The 21,301-nt window shown below is 46.2% G+C and overlaps 1 protein-coding gene across 1 annotated transcript in view; it reads left to right on the top strand.

The window, feature by feature from the left end:
- LOC106556166 (carboxyl-terminal PDZ ligand of neuronal nitric oxide synthase protein) overlaps nt 1-21,301 on the top strand; it is a 79,145-nt gene that overhangs the window by 5,473 nt on the left and 52,371 nt on the right. The window contains exon 2 of the mRNA XM_087726593.1: nt 13,784-13,855. Within this exon, the coding sequence (XP_087582719.1) occupies nt 13,784-13,855 (72 nt within the window). The remainder of the gene's footprint in view (nt 1-13,783; nt 13,856-21,301) is intronic.

Below are 21,301 nucleotides of genomic sequence, written 5' to 3'. Positions count from 1 at the left end.
GTGTTTCTCAACCTTGGCAGCTTGAAGATGTCCGGACTTCAACTCCCAGAATTCCCCAGACAGCGAATGCTGGCTGGGATATTCTGGGAGTTGAAATCCGGACATCTTCAAGTTGCCAAGGTTGAGAAACACTGATCTAGGTTGTCAGCAATACACAATGTCTATTGATTTAGTCCTCCCCCCCTCCCCAATTTTGTTGGATTTTATACTTTGATTTTCCTATAGTGCCCAAAGTCAAAATATAGTGTAGATGTAGCTTATCTGCCTTCTTTCAAAATTGGATCTTTTAAACAGTTATAAAAAGAATATAGTACGCTGAGGAATGTTGTGGAGAAAGTCATTAAAGCAGATCTGGGCATTTACAACTGACAGGTCACATCTGGCCCCTTGGCTGTCCCTGTCTGGCCCACATGAAGTCAATTGGATATTAGAAATCAGATAGAAATAAATAGACATTATGTGTGTAATACAACTCCATTGCTTTTATTTTGAAGGCAACTATTTTTTCAATTTACATAAATGTGTGTGTGCATCAGGGGTGGGTTTCAACCGGTTCGCAGCGGTCCCTGCGATCCGGTTGGTCGCCGAACCCGGAAGTAAGTAACTTCCGGGAACGGCGAAGGCCCCCCCGCACGCACGCGCGTGCCCGCTCCTTACCCGGTTTTGCCGAATTCTGCGCTTCCACGCATGCGCAGGACGCATACAGCGCCTGCGCGATCCTCCAGGAGCAGCTGGAGCATCGCACAGACGCTAGTACGCATGTGCGCGGCGCGCGTGTGCGCGAGGACGCCGCTGGCCTCGTTCCAACCGAACCGGTTGGAACGGGGCGAGAAACCCACCCCTGGTGTGCATGTATGCCTGCACACCTTCACAGCCCTATTGGTTATCCTCCACAACAGGACCAGTTTCTCATGTGGCCCCTTGAGAAAATTAATTACCCTCCCTGAATTAGAAAATGGTATATTTATACCTCCTTCAAAGTAATACATGGCCAAATGTTAAAAAGAAAGACTGCATATTCTATTGTGTACCAAACCTTAGGTGAAGAACTTTAGAATCTCTTTGCTTGTCCTCTGTGTGTGTTTTAGTTCCTCATAAGGAATGTCATTTAAAGGAAGGTTGTTGCGGAAGAAATAATGTACCAATGCATGTGTAGTTAGCAATATATATCACATGTGGTCATATGTGGCAGGCTAAGCAATGAATGGCTCGATTTAATCCTGGTGTTCAGGAGTTTTGTCACAAACCCGAACCTAGGAAACATTTTTACAACTTATTTCTGGAGATAACAATAGAGTAGCTTGAAGTGGTAGACAATATTGATAGGCATATCAAATCAAGGTAGCGAAAATCTAGATAATCCCCAAGATATAATTGTCTGTATTATTAAAATCTATACAGTTCTTCAAATTTTCCGTGCTGTTTTCGTTTTCCAAACTGAATTGTTCTCTACTACTATACTGTGTCTCTACAAATCTATAAAGACCTCCTAGAAGAAAATAAAAGTGTGTATTTAAGAGAGGCAAGAAATGTTTCAGAGAAATAATATTAATAATAATAATAACAATAATAACAATAATAGTAGTAGTAGTAATAATTGCGGCACAATTCAGTAGCACAAATGATCCATTGGAATTTGTGCAAAAATTATAATATTAAAACAGCAACAAACTGGTGGGAACATAAGCCTAAAAAAGTCATCGAAAATCAGATGGTTAAGATCTTGTGGGATTTTCGTATACAAATGGACAAAATACTGGTGCATAATACAGTGACATCACACTGGTTGAGAAAAATAAGGTTACAATCATAGACATTGCAATACCAGGTGATAGCAGGGTTGACAAGAAGGAACATGAAAAAATCGCGAAATACTAGGACTTAAAAATCGAAATTCAACGATTATGGCACAAACCAGCAGTGGTAATTCCAGTGGTAATTGGCACACTGGGTGCTATTCCAAAAGCACTTGAATTATATTTTAAAACAGTTAAAAATCGACAAAATCACCATCAGTCAAAGGCAAAAAGCCGCACTTCTTGGATCTGCACGTATATTATGAAAATACGTTACGACATCCTAGGCCCCTCGTGGGGCCCGACTACTAATCAGTGCCAAATCCGGTGAAACAACTGGCCGCTGTGATGCAATTCTGTTGTTAACAACAACAACAACAACAACAACACATAATAACCATGCTGATTCTGTAGAACATTCAATTTTTATACTGCTGTTATCACATTTAAACCAAAACTCTTTCATTTCCTTATCTAAATTACTGACCCTTTTCATAGAACTTCCAAAAAGATTGGAAAAATTATCTACTTGAAGTAAAAATTTATTTTTCCTGTATTTTGCAGAATATTATTAAATTTGAGTTATGCGACATTTGTATATTTGTGTAATTAGCTTCTCCCTGTAACTGTGATACTGGGATATGAAAAAAGGTGAAAGTGCATTGTACTATCACCTATATAGTGTACTAATGATAATTTTAGAACTGTTTCTTGGCAGTTTTTGATTTTTCCATCTTGGATTTGAAACATGAAGTCCTCCAAGTCATTCAGAAATTACATAATGAGATTATAAATCTCATTTGTCAATGGTTTAACTGAAATGAAAGCAGTGCAATTTCATGACTAAATATTTTTAAAAGAAAATAGTAAAAAAAGGAGAGAAGTTGACATTGTTATTAATACTAATGCTAATCTTTATGATGATATTAAAATTTTGAATTGGGAAAAATGCATCTTAAGTGAATCTGACAGCAGGTTGACATAATAACTTTGCATGGCCATGTGGCCAGCATGGATATATGCCAAAGGTGCATGAAATGCAGTTACCTTCCCACTGAAGTGGTACCTATTAACCTACTGGCATTTTGCATGTTTTTGAACCGTGAGGTGGGCAGGAACTGGGGCAAGTAGTCCGGGCTGCCAGCTCTCCAGCTGACAAGCTCAGTGTCAGCCTCTGCTTTGCTGCTGCTTCGGCTGCCATTGAAACGGGGAGGGGGGGCATGGTATATGGGAGGGGAATCATATGTGCTGGAGGAAGATTCTAGACGCTGGCCTGACCACCTCATTGCGCATGTGGAGGAAGGGAGTTTCCCGCCAAGGTTAACTGTCCAGCATTCCACCCTGGTAATGTTTTTTGAAGATATCTCCCACCTGACAGTTGGGTGAATTATAATTGGACTATGGACTGGGATGCCAAGGGGAGGGGATTGAACTATACATGATATTCTTTGCTTTCGCGCCTAATTAACCAGATTCAGCTTTGCTTCGCTACTATTCGTTTGTAATTAGTAAAAGTACACTTAATTTCAAACAAATGGAGTTGAGTGGTTTCTTTCCTGATTATTAAATGAAGTAGCACCTGACACTCAGCATCTTTAACCACTGAGCCATCACAGTTAAGATATACAAGATATATTTAAAGGTACTATTAGCTGATAAATCAATGTTTAGTAGTTGTTTTCTTCAAGGAACAGGCGCACAACTAATGAAAATTGCCCCCAACCAGAGCCTAAACTAGGAACACAAAGCTAAGAACAAACTCTTAGAGCTTCCCAAATTGTTTACCTGTTCTTTCTAAGAGGTGCAATACAGTCTAGAAGAAGAACATTAGCCCATTTGTTTGCTTTTCTTATATTCCACTTCAGTTTATTACCCCTCATCCATCATAAAGACAGCACTGGAAAACAATGATGTGGAAAAAATAGATGTAGGTGTCATCTGTAGATTAATAAGACTTATCACCAAACCTGATGATGACTCACCCAGGAATTTTATGTAGATGTTAAAAAATATGGAGCCCAGAAAATCTGACATAGACTTATTTCTTGCAGGCCTTTCACTCCCCCCAGTCAGATGTTAGAGGTGCTTTTTTCATCATCTGGGGGGGAGCGCCACTTTTATTAATGGCTTGCAGTTGAGCAGAGCTAAAAACTGCACTCCAGATATGTAAGCTGAAAATTTAAAACTTGATCAGAGCAATAGTTTATCTCATTGGTGTTATTCATATCAAGCCTTCCTTTCTGTGCTGTGAGCAGGACATACACATTGTTAGAAAAAAAGAGAAGGGGAAAAAATTCTCAGTTTGTCCCTTGCTGTTTTGTCCTCATTCCTGTTTTCTGTTATCTATTTATTTGGAATCCCCTTTTGAATTCACCCAAACACCCATGTCACTATACCAAGTGCCCCCCAGACATTCTACTTAGCCTACACTGTTAAGAAATCCTGCATTTTTTTAAAAAAATGTTTCCCTGTAGGTAGAATTATGCTGATCCAGAAAAAAATACCAATTTTAATCGAACAAACTTCCTGAATGAGAAGTGAAACGTTGTCTTCTTCCTAAAGGAAAAAATGCCCAGTTGCCTTTTGAAAAAGCACCTTTGAGCCAGGAAAAGTCAGAATATTTTTGGTGTTTAAATTGAAGATCAGGACCATTGGACTTTGGAAGTTTTACCAGTGCAATGGCAGATAAAGCTAAAGTTGAGAGGAAGAATATATAATTGTTTTCTTCCCATTTTTACTGATTTTGCAGATTTAATATGGATGTACTTACCTATCACATTATTCCCCTTCAGGGCAAACCATACTATGATTTGGAGTGGAAGGAGAGAAAAAAAAGAATAGACAGCTATACCCAATTAAAGGCATGAGACTGGAAAAAAAGAAAACTAAATGTGAAGTTTCCAAAGGATGCACTAATTAATTTACGAGCCTCGAGACAAAGTTCAAAAGAAATCCATTCATTTATTAGGAGCAAGATTTGGGCATGTTCTTCTGCGGAGTCGAAACTGATTTTTGGTTAATGGTTTCTGACCTTTACCCCTGTGTCTCCCCTCCCCCAGCCTGTGTCATAAATCATATTCACCAACAAGGTGCTGCAGCAGGCTGTGAACTTTGTACCTCACACACCTACTGTAGAAATATGAGATCCGACTCTGGTTGAAGGTATGTATGGAATTCTCCCTCCTGTTTTCATGCCAACTTGATAATAGTCATAGAAATGCTTTACGTTGACATCTGGCTCCCCTCACTTCCTGAAAGTGACCTGTGTGAAACAAAAAAAAATTGAGCGCAGGTATATAATTTAGGGATGCGTCCCTCCCTCAGGCTTTCCTGGATTTTCTTCATGGAATTTTGCTATAAGGCGATCAGCCTGGATATTTCTACTTTTTACCCAAGATCCCTCTGATAAGGGGTAGCCCTTCCACTTGATTAAGTATTGAAGTTGTCTCCTGTACCACCTCGAATCAAGGACTCATTGAGCCTCATAATGGATTTGGCCTCCTATGACCACAGGGCCCGTGGGCTCCTGGGGTAGTGGTCTCAGTGTTGATCTGATCATGGGTTTTAAAAGGCTACTATGGAACGCCGGGTATATCTTCTCCAGCAATCGAGTCAGTTTCAATTGCACTGTGACTGGGTTGATGATCTTTACTATAGGGAATGGTCCCATAAACTTTGGCCCCAGTTTCCTGCTAGGAAGTTTTAATCTCAAATATTTTGTGGAGAGGTAAACCTTCTCTCCCACCTGAAATGGCCGCTGCGGAGCCCGGTGTTTATCTGCCTGTTTTTTATATGTTCATGTCACTTTAGTCAGTGCTTTTTTGACATTTTTCCTGGTTGCTTTCAGCATCGACATCCAATTAATCAAGCTGACTGAGGATTGGGGGGTCCCTTGGATACTCAGGCATTGGGATGAAGTCCATGCCGCTCACTACTTTGAATGGCGTGAGTCCTGTGCTACTGTGAACAGCATTATTGTAGGCAACGTCAGCAAAAGATAAGAGATCTGCCCAATTGGACTGTTGATAGTTCACGTAGCACCTCAGGTACTACTCCACCATAGCGTTCAGTCTCTCTGCCGCCCCATTGGTGTTCGGATGAAAAACTGAGCTAAGACCCTGGAATGACCCAATGGATCGCAGGAACTCACTCCAGAACTTAGTCGTGAACTGGACCCCCCCTGTCTGAGATAATTCTTAGAGGTACTCAATGCAGGTGGTAGATGTACTTCAAGAACAGTTTAGCCAGCTTGTGAGCCAAGGGTAGTCCGCTGCAGGGTATGAAGTGTGCCTGTTTGGAGAACAGGTCTATTACAGTCCAAATCACTGTGTTTCCCCCACTTTTCAGCAAAGTCCATTGCGATCTCCTCCCATGGCCTCATTGGCTCTGCTACTGGTTGCAGCAGTCCAGGAGGTTTTCTTGGTCATCTCTTCATTATGGCACAGATGGTGCAACTTTTCACGTAAATATCCACATTTTTCTTTATGCCAGGCCACCAGAACTGCCTCTGGACTAAGTGTAAAGTCTTTAGGAACCCAAAGTGGCCTGCTGGTTTGGCCTCGTGGCTTCTCTGGAGAATTAGGGTGCATAGAGATTCCGGGACATAGAGTTTCATCCCCTTCCATGCGAGGCCATCTCTTTTTGTCAAGATGTGTTGGTTGTTTCGGAACCAGGGTCTGCTAGCAGTTCAGTTTTGAGTCTTGCTTGCGGGTTGGTTGTGCCGGTCACGGCGTTGCCGCCTGGTGGGCAGCTATTTGAGTAGAGGGAATGATGGTGTCCACCACCTGCTCTTGCTCGCATTTGCCCTGGGGCATGCGGGAGAGGGCACTAGCTCCCCCCCCCCGGGATGTGCTTTAAAACAAAATCAACACAGTTGAAGTATTGAGCCCATCGGACTTGTTTGGGTGATAGTTTCCGCGGGATCCTGAGGGCCTCCAGATTTTTGTGGTCAGTCCAGACTTTGAACAGTTTCTGGCCCCCTTCCAACAGGTATCTCCAGGTTAGCAGTGCCCATCTCACCACGAAAGCCTCCTTTTCCCATGCGGCCAATCGTCTCTGTGTCTGTGAGCTTGCAGGAGGTTTCTTTGGAGTAGCACTGCTTCCACTGCCATGTTGCTGGCGTCTGCCTGGATCACGAAGGGTTGCTCAGGGTCAGGAGGCTCAGGCTCCTTTGCAAACATTTCTTTTAGTGTTTCGAACTCCTCTTGGCAGGTTAGGTCCCACTGTGGAGGTTGTCCCGGGTGAGGTTTAATTCCTGGGTTCCCTGTCTTCAGAAGGTCTGTCAGGGGTTTGGCAATCTTTACAAAGGAGGGGATGAATTGTCTGTAGAGGTTTGCGAACCCTAGGAAGCTTTGTAGCTGTCTATGGATGCGAGGGTGTTGCCAGCCTAGGACAGCTTGTACTTTGGCTGGGTCCCTCTCTATTCTCTCATTTGACACTTGGTAACCCAGGTAGTCTAACTATGCATGGTGGTATTCGCATTTTGATACCTTGATGTGCAGGTTGGCTGCCAGAAGTTTTTCCAGCACTTGGCGGACCAGGAGTATGTGGTCATCCATGGTCTCTGTAGATGAGGATGTCAATCAGATAGATGAGGACCCCCTTGTAGAGGTGCTCATGCAGCACCTCGCTTATTAACTGCATTAATACTGCTGGGGGCCCTGCAATTGAAAGGCATCACTTTGAATTGAAAGCTCCCTAGGGGGCCGTTGAACGCTATTTTCCATTCATCTTCCTCTCTGATACGTACTCAGTAGTATGCTTCTCTGAGGTCTAGTTTGGTGAAGAATTTTCCCTTGGCCAGATGAGATAGCATGTCCTTCAGGGGGTATAGGTTGTGTATGCACATGGCGTACAGTTTGGGCTTGGGTAGTTTTGCCCCAGGGATGATTTCGATGGCACAGTCTGCCTCACAGTGGGGAAACAGAACATCGCACTCGACCTGGCTGAATACTCCTGCAAGGTCCTGATATTCCCTCAGAATCTGTTTGGTCTCTGCGGTTTTGTCGGATGTTGTTGCCAGTTGTTCTGGTGGGCTCTTTTGGGGGTTTCCTGTGTGGGTGGTTTTTCTACTTGCTGGTGTGGGAGGGGTTGGGGGCTTCTTGGTATCCTAAGTCTGCAGGTACCCCCATGCCACCAGATGATCGGCCCCCACAATTTGCTTGTCCAGGCTTGTTATGAAAAAATGCACTAGCAGTCGCTCTGGTAGAGGGGGTAGACTTCCAATGATCCTCCTAAATTCACAGATGTGATCTTTGATGGGGTGGCCCCTCTGCTTTAGGTTACTAAGTTCCTCTTCCGCATATGGGTCCTCCTTTTCCTCCTCAAATCTGGCCTCTAGCAGTTGCAAGAAGTCATCTATGTCTTGCAGTTGGGGGGCTCTCCTCTTATGGAGGGCTGCTAACCATTCCCTTGCTTCTCCCTCTAGCCCCTCTGTGATGGTATTCATCATGGCTTTGGGGAATGGGTAGAGATGCCCATAGCATTCTAGGTGGATATCAGGTGAATCAAGGAATAGAGCTAGCTGGTCTGAATCCCCGTCAAACTTTCCCCTGAATTGGGGCGGGTCATTCAGACCTACTCCTCCAACCTCTGTATGCTTGCGCCTGATATGGCTGGCTGTCTTCCTCACCTCTAGTTCGGAGAGAGGGAGGAGGTTGCCTGCCCTGGGCAGCCTGCCTGCTGCGTGGGAGAGGCACTGATTGCAGTTTCGGGCTCCTTCTCTTTCTGTTGGGTGGAGGAGGAGAGCTGCGCTCCTGTCTGCATCTCCTCCCTTCAATAGGATCAGGTGTCCCTCTCCTCTTTTGGGCAGCATGATGGCCCCTCATTATGAAGGGTGGTCCGGTCAAAATCCTCCCTCAGTTTCTCTATTGCACTCCCCAGGGATTCCATCTGGGGCTTTGGGAGCCTGGCTTGTAGCCAGTCCTACCTCCAGTCCACCCTTGCCAGCTCGCTCGAGACCCTTCCCTTTATCTGGGAATTGGGGTAAGGGAGCTCATCTTTAGCTACCTTAGGGGCCAATTTCCACCAGTACTCATCCTTTCTTACTTCTGCCTCTGGAAAAGGCATTGCAGCTTGCATGTCTGGAGCTTAGATGTCTGGAGCTAGCCACATTCCTCCAGCTGCAATCAGGCTCTTGTCTGCCATGGTTGCCTGATTTTCTCCCAAGCACCCCAAATATTGGGAAGTGATTGGAGAGCCTGGGATTCAGGAAACACGGAAATCTTGATAATTTTTTTTAAAAGTCAGTTTTGGCTCTCTCTGAAGTTTCCAAAGGATGCGCTAATTAATTTACGAGCCTCGAGACAATCCAGTCATTTATTAGGAGCAACATTTTGGCATGTTCTTCTGCGGAGCCGAAACTGATTTTCGGTTAATGTTCTCTGACCTTCATCCCTGTGTCTCCCCTCCCCTCAATCTGTGTCATAAATCATATCCACCAACGAGGTGCTGCAGCAGGCTGTGAACTTTGCGCCTCACACGCCTACTGTAGAAATATGAGATCCGACTCTGGTTGAAGGTATGCATGGAATTCTCCCTCCCGTTTTCATGCCAACTTGATAATAGTCATACAAACGCTTTACAAGTTGTCACTAAATTTAGCTTACCCAATACTATTCATTATATGTCTCTAAATATCTCCATCCTTGTAAACAATTCTCCCTTCTGTATATCCATGCAGATTCATGCACTAGAGATACACTAGAAAAGAATGGATTCTTTTTAGAAGCTATATTCAGCATGACTTTTTACAGTTTTTTCTTTTCTCCTGATTGACACATTTCTCCTTCATTTATTTGAGTCCAAGTTTTTCTCTTTACATGACCAAACTATTCCAACATCCTTTTGCAGTTGTGTATTCATATTATTTACTCTCTCTCTCTCTCTATTTCACCATGCACACACTTCTTAAGACTCCCATTCCTGTTGCATAGAACTTACTTTTATGTTTCTTCTGAGAAATCCAACTCACAGTTCCATAACAAAGAGCAGAAGCAAGCTCTTATACACTATAGTTATTTTCACTTATTTCGACAAACATTTTTCTTTACAGTAGACTGTATGTTATAACTTCCTTTTTACTAGCATTTTTGCTATTTAAAATATTTTGATACTTTTCCTTATGTTTATCTGCTTTACTGTTTTACATTCTTTACCAAACTTTCAATTGTTCATTTTCCTTATCCAAAATGGTATTTGATTAATTAATTTTCAGATTCATGCTTCAGATTAAGTCATACAGCTTGCTGACATTACAATATAAATGCTGTATTCAGGATGCAATTTCCTATAGTCTGTAAAACAAGAGTTTTATGAAATGTTAAACATAATAGCATAAATTTATAGCATAAATTTCCACATGTTGCAGCATATTTAAATATTTTAAAAGCCAGGTGGAATTCCTAACATTTCAGAAGATAGACTCAAGATTCAGAAGGAGCTTGACCAATCCAAGAAGATGCAGTTCAGAGGTGAGAAAAGTAAGGCCTGCACTTAGACAGGAAAAACCAAATGTCAAATGTGAACGGCTTCTGAACGATTTGAATATTTATCACTTGCCAATGAACTGGGGAAAGGAAAGGATAAGAAAGAATGCGGACGATCCAAGAATGTGTGAGCCAAGAACCCACCAAGATCGCTGATGCAGGTGTCTGACAAAGAAATGAACTGTTCTCAAAACAAAAGACTGATTCATAATTGGACAGCGTGATCACGATGGGTGGGAAGAAGGAAAACCAACGTTTAACTGTGTAGCATTGTGTGGGAAAACCTCAGAGCTGGTTTTAATTCTTCAGTGCCGAAATGGTGTATCCAATAAAGTTTTAATTTTGGGATTTTAAAATGCCTGAGAGTGCCTACTTTTCTTGGGTTCACTAGTCGGAGAGTTGAGACCAAATGCACAGGTTTAGAATAGGTAGTACCTGACTCTACAGTAGCGCCTATGACGAGGATCTAGGTGTTCTAGTACAGTGTTTCTCAACCTTGGCAACTTGAAGCTGTCCGGACTTCAACTCCCAGAATTCCCCAGCCAGCATTCGCTGGCTGGGGAATTCTGGGAGTTGAAGTCCAGACATCTTCAAGTTGCCAAGGTTGAGAAACACTGTTCTAGTATATCACCACTTAAGTCAATAATACGCTGAACTGCCAAAAAAAAACAACGAATGCAATTTGAGGATGAATCAATTTGAGGAATTGTATCAAGATTAAAGAAGTAATAGCACTACTCCATACTGCATTAGTGAGTCCATATTTGGAATACTACCTCCAGTTTAGGATATCACAAATTATGCTGAGAACCTATGTTGGCGAACCTTTTCTGCACCGAGTGCCAAAAATGGCAGTGTGCAGGCATGCCAGAAACTGGAGGAGCAGCCTCCTGGTACACATGTGCGCACCAGGCAGCTGCTCTTCCAGTTTCCAGCACATGCAAGCACACCAGCCACCTGGTTTTCTGGTTTCTGGTGTGCATGTGTGAGCGAAGACCAGCTGGCTGGTGTGCATGCACGCGCCGGAAGAGCAGCTACCCGCCAGGAAGATGATCTTCCGGTGTCTGGTGCGCACATGCACACTGGCCAGCTGGTCTTCATGCACACATGCACATCACAAACCGAAACACCAGGTGGCCAGTGCACATGCATACACTAGAAACTGGAAGAGCAGTTGCCTCACAAGGACATGTGTATTGGGCGGCTGTTCTTCTGGTTTCCGGCACACCCAAGTGCATGAAGACCAGCTGGTTGGTGCGCTGGAACCTAGAAGTGCAACGGGCAACGGTTCGCATGCCCAGAGAGATGGCTCTGTGTGCCACTTCCAGCACGTGTGCCATAGGTTTGCCATCACAGACCTAGAGAATGCAGAGAAGAGCAACAAAAAGTGATAAGGGCTCTGGAGGTGAAATTGTATGAAGAACAGCTAAAGATATGCTTAGCTTAATGAAGGGGAGACATGATAGCAGCCTTCCTGAAGGGCTGCCCCAGCATCAATCTATTCTCCATATTACCTGAGAGTAGATAAGAAGCAAAGGGTAGAAGCTAGCCAGAGGGAGATCCAACTTGGAAATAAGGAGGAATTTCCTGGCAGTGAAACAGCTTGCCTCCCAGAGTTTTCACTGATGGTTTCCAAGAAAAGAATTGATAACCATTTGTCAATGCCAGCCATTGCCCCAGCCCAGCTCCACTGCGCATACACACACGTGCCTCCCACCGCCCAGCTGTTTTTCTGGTCTCTGCTGCACATGCACGGGGTCATGCACAGGGGGACACTTGCATTGCATTTCGGGGCCTCGTGCAGTGCCCCTGCATCCCATTTTGGCTTTCAGCTGATGCAGGAGGGCTTCCAGGCCCAAAATGGGGCACGGGGGGTGCGTGTGGCCCCCCTGCACCCCGTTTTGGGCCTGGAAAGCCTGTACCAGTCTGGAAGCCAAAAATGCCCCCCCCCCGCAAATGTGGGAATTATGCATGCATTGCATTATGGGCATGGGAGCACCGTGTGAGCCCCCCCGCACTCCATTTTAGCCTCCTGCACCAAACTGGAAGCCAAAAATGGGTGGGGGTGTGGTGCATGCATGGGGGTGGGGTGCATATGGGGGGTATTACACGTATATTGCATTATGGGTGCAGGTGTGCATGCGCATTGTCCTGCATTCAGCACACGATGACAAAAAGGTTAGCCATCACTGGACTAGAGCATCTCACGGGCCCCTTCTATTTTCTATTATTCTAAATGCATGTTATAGCTCAGAGATGGCGAACCTTTTTTGGCTCACGTGCTATAAGTGGGGGGGGTGCAGGGGGGTTGTGCGTGGGCGTGCCGCACCCATAATGCAATGTGCCACCCCCAGTGCGCATGCGCGCATGAGAGGCACTCCCTCCATTTTTTGCATGCTTTTTTCACCCTCCTTTATAGCAGCCTGGGGAGGGTGAAAACAGCCTCCCCCCCCCCGGAGGCAGTGACTTCCGGTTTGTTTGTAGGGTCGTTTTAAGCCCTCCAGAGGCTTCAGGGACCTCCAGGAGGCTTCCCTGAAGCCTCTGGATGGCTTAAACCGACCCTACAAGCAAATCGGGATTCCGATTTGCGACCCTACGAGCAAACCAGAAGTCCGCTCCCGCTTCCAGTTTGCCCATAGGGCCGTATTTTTTGTGCTCCGGAGGCTTCAGTGAAGCTTCTGAAGCCTCCAGAGGATCTCCAGGGGCGGGGCGGGGGCCGGGGAGGCTCTTTTCGCCCTCCCCAGGCTTCTATAAAGCCTCTGGAGCCTGGGGAGGGTGAAAAATGGCTTTAAAAAGGCTGAACTCAGCTGACAGGGCAACACCTCGCAAATCCTGACAAATGGCTTCCCATGCCACCTGTGGCACGCGTGCCATAGGTTCACCCTTCCGGTTATAGCTTATTCCAGTGTTTTTCAACCTTTTTTGTGCAAAGGCACACTTTTTTCATGAAAAAAATCATGAGGCACACCACCATTAGAAAATGTTAAAAAATTTTAACTCTGTGCCTATATTGACTATAGGCGGGTGTTTTCCCACGGCACACCTTACACTATGTCACGGCACACTAGTGTGCCGCGGCACAGTGGTTGAAAAACACTGGCTTATTCAATAAATAGGTATCCCTCTCCCACTCCAACCTGTCTCTTTGCAGATACAATGAGAATGTAGATACAGTGGTGAAGTACCAGTGTCCAGAGCAAGCCATCTGTGCATAGTCGTATCACGTACAAACCTTATCCTTATATACTTGTATCCAGATTTCAGGTACAATTATACAACTTGCAACGTTTGCAGCATGCATCATCTTGTCTCCACCTTCACCCTACAAATGAATGTGTCTGGCGGATACTAGGTTGGAGAAACTGGTTTGTGTATTTCCTGGGTACAAAGAGGAGTAGCAATAAATCTTTTCTTGCTAAACAAATTTTAGCCATCCAGACTTAGAATACTTTGGTACTCTGATATTCTGCTGTAACCCTTCTATTCTTTCTCCTCCTCCAGTATATTGGCAGCTTGGATGTACCTCGGCCAAACAGCAGGGTAGAGATTGTGACTGCTATGAGACGCATCCGGGTAAGTGATGGCAATACTATTCCAGCTGTTTATACATCTTTGAAACATCTCAAAGAGAGATTGGGTTACCCTATTCGCTATCTCTGTCATTTAAATGTGAGCACTTTCCCATTAAATACTGGCTCTCTGCATTATTGCATTCGGAATATTCTTCATCCTGTAAACTCTTCCAAATATGACTGTTTCCACATGGGTGGAAAATCTAATGCGCTGAATTAACAGTGGCGTGATCAGTTTTGAATGCCTTAGAACCGGATGGCGAACCTATGGCGCGCGTGCCACAGGTGGCACACGGAGCCATTTGTCAGGGCGCAAGAGGCGTTGCCCTGTTAGCTGGCCAGCGTGCATGCACGTGCTGGCCAGCTGAGTTCAGCCTTTTTAAAAGCCATTTTTCACCCTCCCCAGGCTCCAGAGGCTTTATAGGAGTCTGGGGAGGACGAAAAGAGCCCCCCCCCTTCCGAGGCCCTCCGGAGGCTTCAGGAGCTTCTAGAGCACAAAAAAAAACGGCCCTATGGGCAAACCGGAAGTTCGGAAACAGACTTCCGGTTTGCTCGTAGGGTCGGTTTAAGCCCTCCGGAGGCTTCAGGAACCTTCAGGAGGCTTCCCTGAAGCTTCCGGAGGGTTTAAACCGGTCTTATGAACAAACTGTAACTTCTGGTAGAGCCATTTTTTGCCCTCTCCAGGCTTCAGAGGCTTTTCTGAAGCCTGTGGAGGGTGAAAATGAACTTCCCCGGCCCTTCGGAGGCCCTTCAAAGGCCGAAAATGAGCTGGCCAGTGCGTGCATGTGCGCTGCAGCTGACCTAGGGCAGTGGTTCCCAAACTTGGCAACTTTAAGACTTGTGGACTTCAGCTCTGGCTGGAGAATTCTGGGAGTTGAAGTCCACAAGTCTTAAAGTTGCCAAGTTTGGGAACCACTGACCTAGGGCAATGGTTTGCATGCCCTCAGAGATGGCTCCTTATGCTACAGGTTTGCCATCACGGCCCTAGTCTGTAGAGTAGTATATGCCTTGTATAAAATGCATATTAATAGTAGATTTAATTATTAATATAACTGTTGGCATAATTGGTGGACAGGATTCATTACAAAGTAATCATGTTGGCTTGTCTCTGCCTGAAGGAGTTTATCATACGAATTCAGGGCAGAGAGGAATAGGAGATGGGTAGAGGCATGAATTAGGAGGGGAAGATTATATATTGTTCACACATTTTGAGAAAGCAGGTGTTGGGAGACTAAAAGGCTTTTAGTCTGTATTATATGGAGGCCTAACAGGTCTGCACTTCTATGTAGTGGTGGAGTCCCATCAGTGTTGAAAGAGGGTTGCTTTGTTTGTTGTAAGATTGGAAGTTAAGTATTGTTACTGAGGATATTTGATCAGCATAGATATATCTTACTGGTATCTACAGGGCGGGGCATAACCTTTTCCTAGGGGGTCACAGCAACACTTGTAATAACAACACAAATAATTCATACACCATTCGAAAGCCCATCAAAAACTGAGTTTATTGACACGATTTAATAGTCAGTATGACCACCATTAGCCCTTCGAACAGCATTCAAACGAGGTGGATAAGAACACAACAAATCTTCAAACAGTTCCGTTCGATTTTCCAGATTTTTCAACACAGTTTCCAAATTCATTCTCAAAGTTTCAACCGAAACAAATTTAACATTTAACAGCTCATTCAATTCAGTTTTTTATGGGCTTTAAAATGAGGTGTCGCGGAAGTTGTAAACTGCTGTCGATCTTGCTGTGACCCCCTAGGAAAAGGTTATGCCCCGCCCTGTAGATCTCCTCTATAAGGTCGCCTTCAGACAACGCTGGCTCTTTGGCTTTGAAACAGAGATGAGCACTGCCCCCTAGAGTCGGGAATGACTAGCACATGTGTGTGAGGGGAACCTTTACCTTTATATCTCCTCTGCTCTGTCATGTGCTTACAAAGAAAATAATAGAAATGCCACATATTTCTGTCTTAGTCAGTTGCTCTGAATTCCTTCTTGAGTTAAGAGTCAGAAAGGAAGGGGACGGATATCATAGAGCTAAAAGAATTAAAGCAGGAAATTTAATAACTTAATATTTTTAACATATAGAAAATCAAGTGTTTAAAACTTTGGTAAGGTTCTCCCAGTTACTACGGTATGAGTGTTATGTTATGTGAAGTGTTGTGTGGCAGATGGCAGGGAACAAGTAGTGCAGAACATAAGGTCTATGAAGTCATCAATGAAAAAAATAAAATAATCCAAGTACTGATATTAAGTTGATTGTAATTTTTAGATCTTGCTGGATCTTCCTTTATTCTCCTTTAAAAATGGGAACATTCGTCCTTCTCCAGTCCTCTGACATTTCACCAGTAGTCTCAACGATTTTTTAAAGATGTCAAAATCAATCAAACCGTCAGTGAATTGTTTCAGGATCTTAGGATGGAATTCATCTAACCTAGGAAATGTAAACTCATTCAAAGGGGAAAAAAAATTAAGCCCAAAATATTGTATATATGTGACTACAATTAAGAACTACAGCATTCATAATTACTTTCCCCAATGTGTAGGAGGATTCCTTCTCCAGCTGATGGCGCAGGACGGTCCAGAAGTGGGTTGTTCAATCCTTATTTGCCCAAGAGACTGAATCATAGTTGAGGCCACGCCTCCAGCTCCCCTCTGCTTGGTTCCAATTCCGACTCAGTCTTGCCCGAAAAGAGATGTGTTTTTTACTTGCTTGTGAGTTGGTTGGCTTTGTTGTTTTAGTAGTTGGTTTTGTCATTTCTTTATTTGGTTTTCCTTTGTATTTTTGGTTTGCCTGCTTCGGCTGGGTGGCTAACTTGGCTCACAAGTTGTTGTTTACACCAGTGGTCCCCAACCCCCGGTCCGCGGACCGGTGCCGGGCCGTGGAGTACCTGGCACCGGGCCGCGCAGCAGCCGGGGGCCATGCAACGGCCGACTCTTCACTCATGCAGCGCCGTCGCCGGAGGGGGGGAGCTGCGCGGAAGCACAGGAGCAAGTGAGGCGAGGAGGAAGAATCCCCCGCTACTACACCACCTCTGCCCCCTCCCCGAGTCAGCCGTCCCCTCAGTGAACGCCTCCGCCTCTTTCTCCTTTCTCGCCTCAGTCGGCTCGCCTGGAAGTGAGGCGAGGAGGGGGTGGACCATGCGCTGGAAGCGGAGCCCTTGGAGGCCCTGGCGGCTTCCTCGCCCGGCCTTGGCTTGTGAGAAGGAACGGCGGGAGAAGTAGAGAGAGAACGTCGGGCAGCCGAGGGCGGGGGGAGGTCTTTTGAGGGGAGATGGGGGGCAGCGCACGGTGGAAAAGTGGCGGTCTTGCCCACCCCTTCCCTGCCTCCCGCCCGCTCCAGTTGCCGCAGCCAGGGGTGGGGGCTCGGTGCTTGAAGTCTCTTGCCTCTCTTCCAAAATTTCGCCAATGGGCATCGGTGAAGCGCGCTCTTTCTCTTCCTCACAAAACACATTTCCTTTCCCCTCACGCGTAGTTATTGGCGATATGGACTCTTGGAGGCTGCGCTCCCGGGTCGCGTTTCCTTTTTGCAGCCCACGAGAATGCCTGGTTCTGAGCCTCAAAAAACGAGAGTTCTCTTAAGGCTGCAAAAAAGGAATATACTTTGGTCCTTGAAGCGCTTTTCCTGTTATTTGGACATTATATATATACGTACGTACATACGTACGGTATGTATATATGCATGTATGTATGTATGTATGTATGTATGTATGTATGTATATATGCATATATATATGTATATATATATATATGTCTGTAGTCCATAATATAGTGATGATTTTAAAAAAAATTAGTTGAGCACATGGAATCTTTTTTCTTTTAGTATATTTTGGAGGTGGGGGCCCACTTTGTTATTTAAGATAGTATCTCCTTTTATATATGGTAGTGAAGATACCTAATACTCCCACCCCCTATTTCCCCCACGACAATCAATGTGTCGTCGCGAACAACGCCCCCTCACCCCTGCGCGCGCTCAGCGGGTCACGGTAAAATTATCAAAGGCTGACTGGTCCGCGGCGATAAAAAGGTTGGGGACCACTGGTTTACACCTTTGAATTGCATTGTGATGCAAATGGCCGGGTGCTTGTTTGGAAGCTTCCCGGGCTTTGGAGAGTGCCATTGGCTGGCTATCGGGGCAACTTGTTGCAGTTTCGTTGGCTCCGCTGTTGTGCCACTTGGTCACAGAGGACTCTGGCAGGTTCCTGCGATTGCCGCTGGCTATTAGGGGCTCAGGCAGGCTGGCAGTGATACTACAGGTGCGAGGACACGTCGGAAGAGCGTCGGCACCTCCACATGCGCAGAGAGAGGTGTCTCCTTCGTTGAGGAACGAGGTTTTGGTCCAGGAGGATGAGGAGCAGAAGGAGACAGAGCTTTCTGATGATGGTTTGGCAACCGATGTCCCTGCGTTTGCGGGTTTGTTTCCTCCCAATTTGTTTCATTTCTTGCTGTTCAAGGCCAGGAGCACTGCAGCCGTTGAGACGGAGGCTGACAAGGAGAAGGAGATGGCGGTCGAGGCTTCGACATCGAAGAAGGCCCCGAGGAAGTGGGGTTTCTTTGTGGAGCCTACGGCGCAGAAGGAGGAGATTCCTGCGCCAAAGCTGTTTCTGGATGTCATTCAGAAGCAATGGGCCAAGCCAGATACTTTCCCCACCCCAGGTGAGAATGACAGGCATTTCTATAATATGGAGCCTGATTTCTCTCAAGCGCTGCAGGTTCCGGCAGTAGATGCTCCTGTGGCTTCCCTGGTATCCCCGGTCCCCATGGTAGCGAGTGATGTGGCAGACAACTTGAAGGCGAAGGACAAGAGGACTGAACTGGCATTGCGTAAGACCTTCCTGGCAGCAAAGTGGGCAATTAAGGCTTCCTCATTCTGCGTCCTTCTTCAACCACGCCACGTTGATGTGGCTTGAACAGATGCAGGAGTGGGTACCTGTGCACGATGTGAGGTTGCTACAGGACATCAGCAAGGTCATCGCAGCAACCCAGTTTTCGGCTGATGTGATCTTGAACGCCACTAGGTTTACCTCCAGGGCTCTTTCCTCCTCTGTTTCAGCTAGAAGGATGGTATGACTCCGGAATTGGCAGGCAGACGCTAAGGTGAAGTGGAAGCTGGCTGCAGGTCCGTATACAGGGAAGAATCTGTTTGGCGAAATCCTGGACCCAATCCTTATTGAAGATAAGAACAAATGTAACGTTTTGCCTGCCATGACTAAGAAACAAGAACATCAGTTCACACCTTACACAAGTGGGGCACCCTATAGGGGTAATGATATTGATTACCATTATCAGCCTAGGGGGTTTCAGCTGCCTCAGGACAGGGGGCAGGATAGGTCTTCCTACAGGGATAGGTCCCGGTTTCAGCCCCAGAATAAGCGTCCCTTTCGAGGGGTGGGCGGACACCTCTTCCACAAGAATAAATGAGTGGGCCTCGGCTGCCCCCATTGGTGGCTGGTTGTCGTTGTTTGCCAACCAGTGGGAGAGTATTACATCGGATCTATGGGTCCTAAATATGGTTCGATTTGGTCTACGGCTGAATTCCTCTCCATCCTCCCCGAATTTCTTTCGAACATTCACGTCGTCCAAGTGTGAGGGTAAGAAGGAGCTTATGCATCAGGCAATTGCTCACCTGGTGGAGATCCAAGCTGTTAAGTTGGTTCCTCAGGAGGAACAGGGCATAGGGTTCTACTCAAACCTCTTTGTGGTTCCAAAGTCTTCAGGGGGATGGAGAGCAATTCTAGACCTTAAAAGATTGAACCACTATCTAGTGTATAAGCGGTTTAAGATAGATTCCCTTGGTTCCAATCTGGAAAGTGTCAGGGAAGGTGATTTTTTGGCCTCTATTGATTTGACAAAGGCCTATCTTCATATTCTAATTCTCCCCAACATAGGAAGTACCTTAGGTTTTCCTATGCTAGTACTCACTACCAGTACAGGGCTCTTCCCTTTGGGCTGGCGTCCGCCCACAGGACCTTTATGACGGTCCTGGCAGCCCTAGCGGCTCATCTTAGGGCTGTCCCTATCAGATTACAATGTTACCTAGATGACATCCTCCTCCAGGCAGAGTTGCCGGAGTGGTCGCTTCAGGATCTGGGTGGAGACCCTGCAGAGGTATGGGTTCTCTGTTAACTTTCAGAAAAGTCACCTGAGGCCTTCTTCCAAGTTGTTGCATCCGGGTGTCATAGACACTGCCGCGGGAATGGTTTTCTGTCCCAGGACCACAGGACTAGTCTGGTGAAATTAATTCGTCAGGTGCAGAGGGAGAAGTGCGTGCCCATTGTCACCTTGTCTCAGTTGCTAGGTGTGATGATATCTTGTATAGATCTTGTCCCCTGGGCGAGGCTTCATGCTAGGACCCTCCAGTGGTTCCTGCTCTCATACCATAGAGCCTCCCCCTTTCGAGTTCAGGTGCCTCCCCAGGTGCGGCTCTCCCTGAGGTGGTGGACCTTTCCAGCCTTATCTAAAGGGTGCATGTTCCAGGAGCTGCATAGGCTCACACGAACCATGGACGTGCGCTTTTATAGCTGGGGGGCATTGCTGGGGGGCATTGCTGGGGATCCAGCTCGCTCAGGGTCGCTGGTCTCCCTCAGATCTTACGCACAACATTAATTGGCTGGAGCTGCAGGCAGCTCATCTGGCCCTTCAAATCTTTCAGGCCCTTGTAGCACACAACCACATCCTGCTGCTGACAGACAACATGGCCACAAAGGCACATGTGAACAGACAGGGAGGGATGCATTCCAAGGCTCTCTGGGAGAAGTCTCAGAGGCTGGGACACTGGGCAAAGAGGCACCTGCTGTCCATCAAGGTGGAGCACATCTCCGGGGAAGTGAACCACCAGGCCGAGTGGCTCAGCAGGGCCATGGTGGATCAGACGGAGTGGCAACTGGACCCGGAGCTGTTTGAGGAGATTTGCAGGAGATTTGGACAGCCAGCTCCCCAGGTTTTTCATGCGGTTCCTAACTCAGGGAGCGAGGGGAGCAGTGCCTTGCGCAGCAAGTGGCCCCAGGGGTTGCTTTATGCATTCCCCCCTCTTCCCCTAATAGGGGTACTGGGAAAAATAGTGGTAGAAGGGGCGGAGGTCATAGTCGCCCCGTATTGGCCGCACAGGCCTTGGTTCATGGACCTTATAGGTCTGTCTAGCAGACGGCTGAAATGAGACAAACAATGCCTCTGTCTTCCTAGTGGACAGCTTCGGGATCCATGCTGTCCCTACTGCTGCTCGGTTTCGATGCATAGAGGCAGGAGGCAGCAGCCACAACATGGGGTTTGTTTGCTGCCTGCACACTTCAGGTGGTGAGCAGCCAAGTGAGCAAACCAATGATCTGCTGGCTGCTTCTAATCTGCCTGCCTGCGCCCGGCTCTGGTGCCCTTGACGGTGCTGCCCCATCGTCTTTCTCCCTGCCTCTCCTGGCCAACGGTGCTTGTGAGTAAACTGCAGCTAGGAA

Source organism: Thamnophis sirtalis, unplaced genomic scaffold (assembly GCF_051295495.1).
Source record: "Thamnophis sirtalis isolate CommonGarterSnake01/CBP01778 unplaced genomic scaffold, rThaSir2_p1.2 scaffold_12, whole genome shotgun sequence".
Taxonomy (NCBI): Eukaryota; Metazoa; Chordata; class Lepidosauria; order Squamata; family Natricidae; genus Thamnophis; species Thamnophis sirtalis.
Note: the sequence above shows the minus strand (reverse complement) of the source record. Positions and strands in the feature narration are given on the sequence as shown.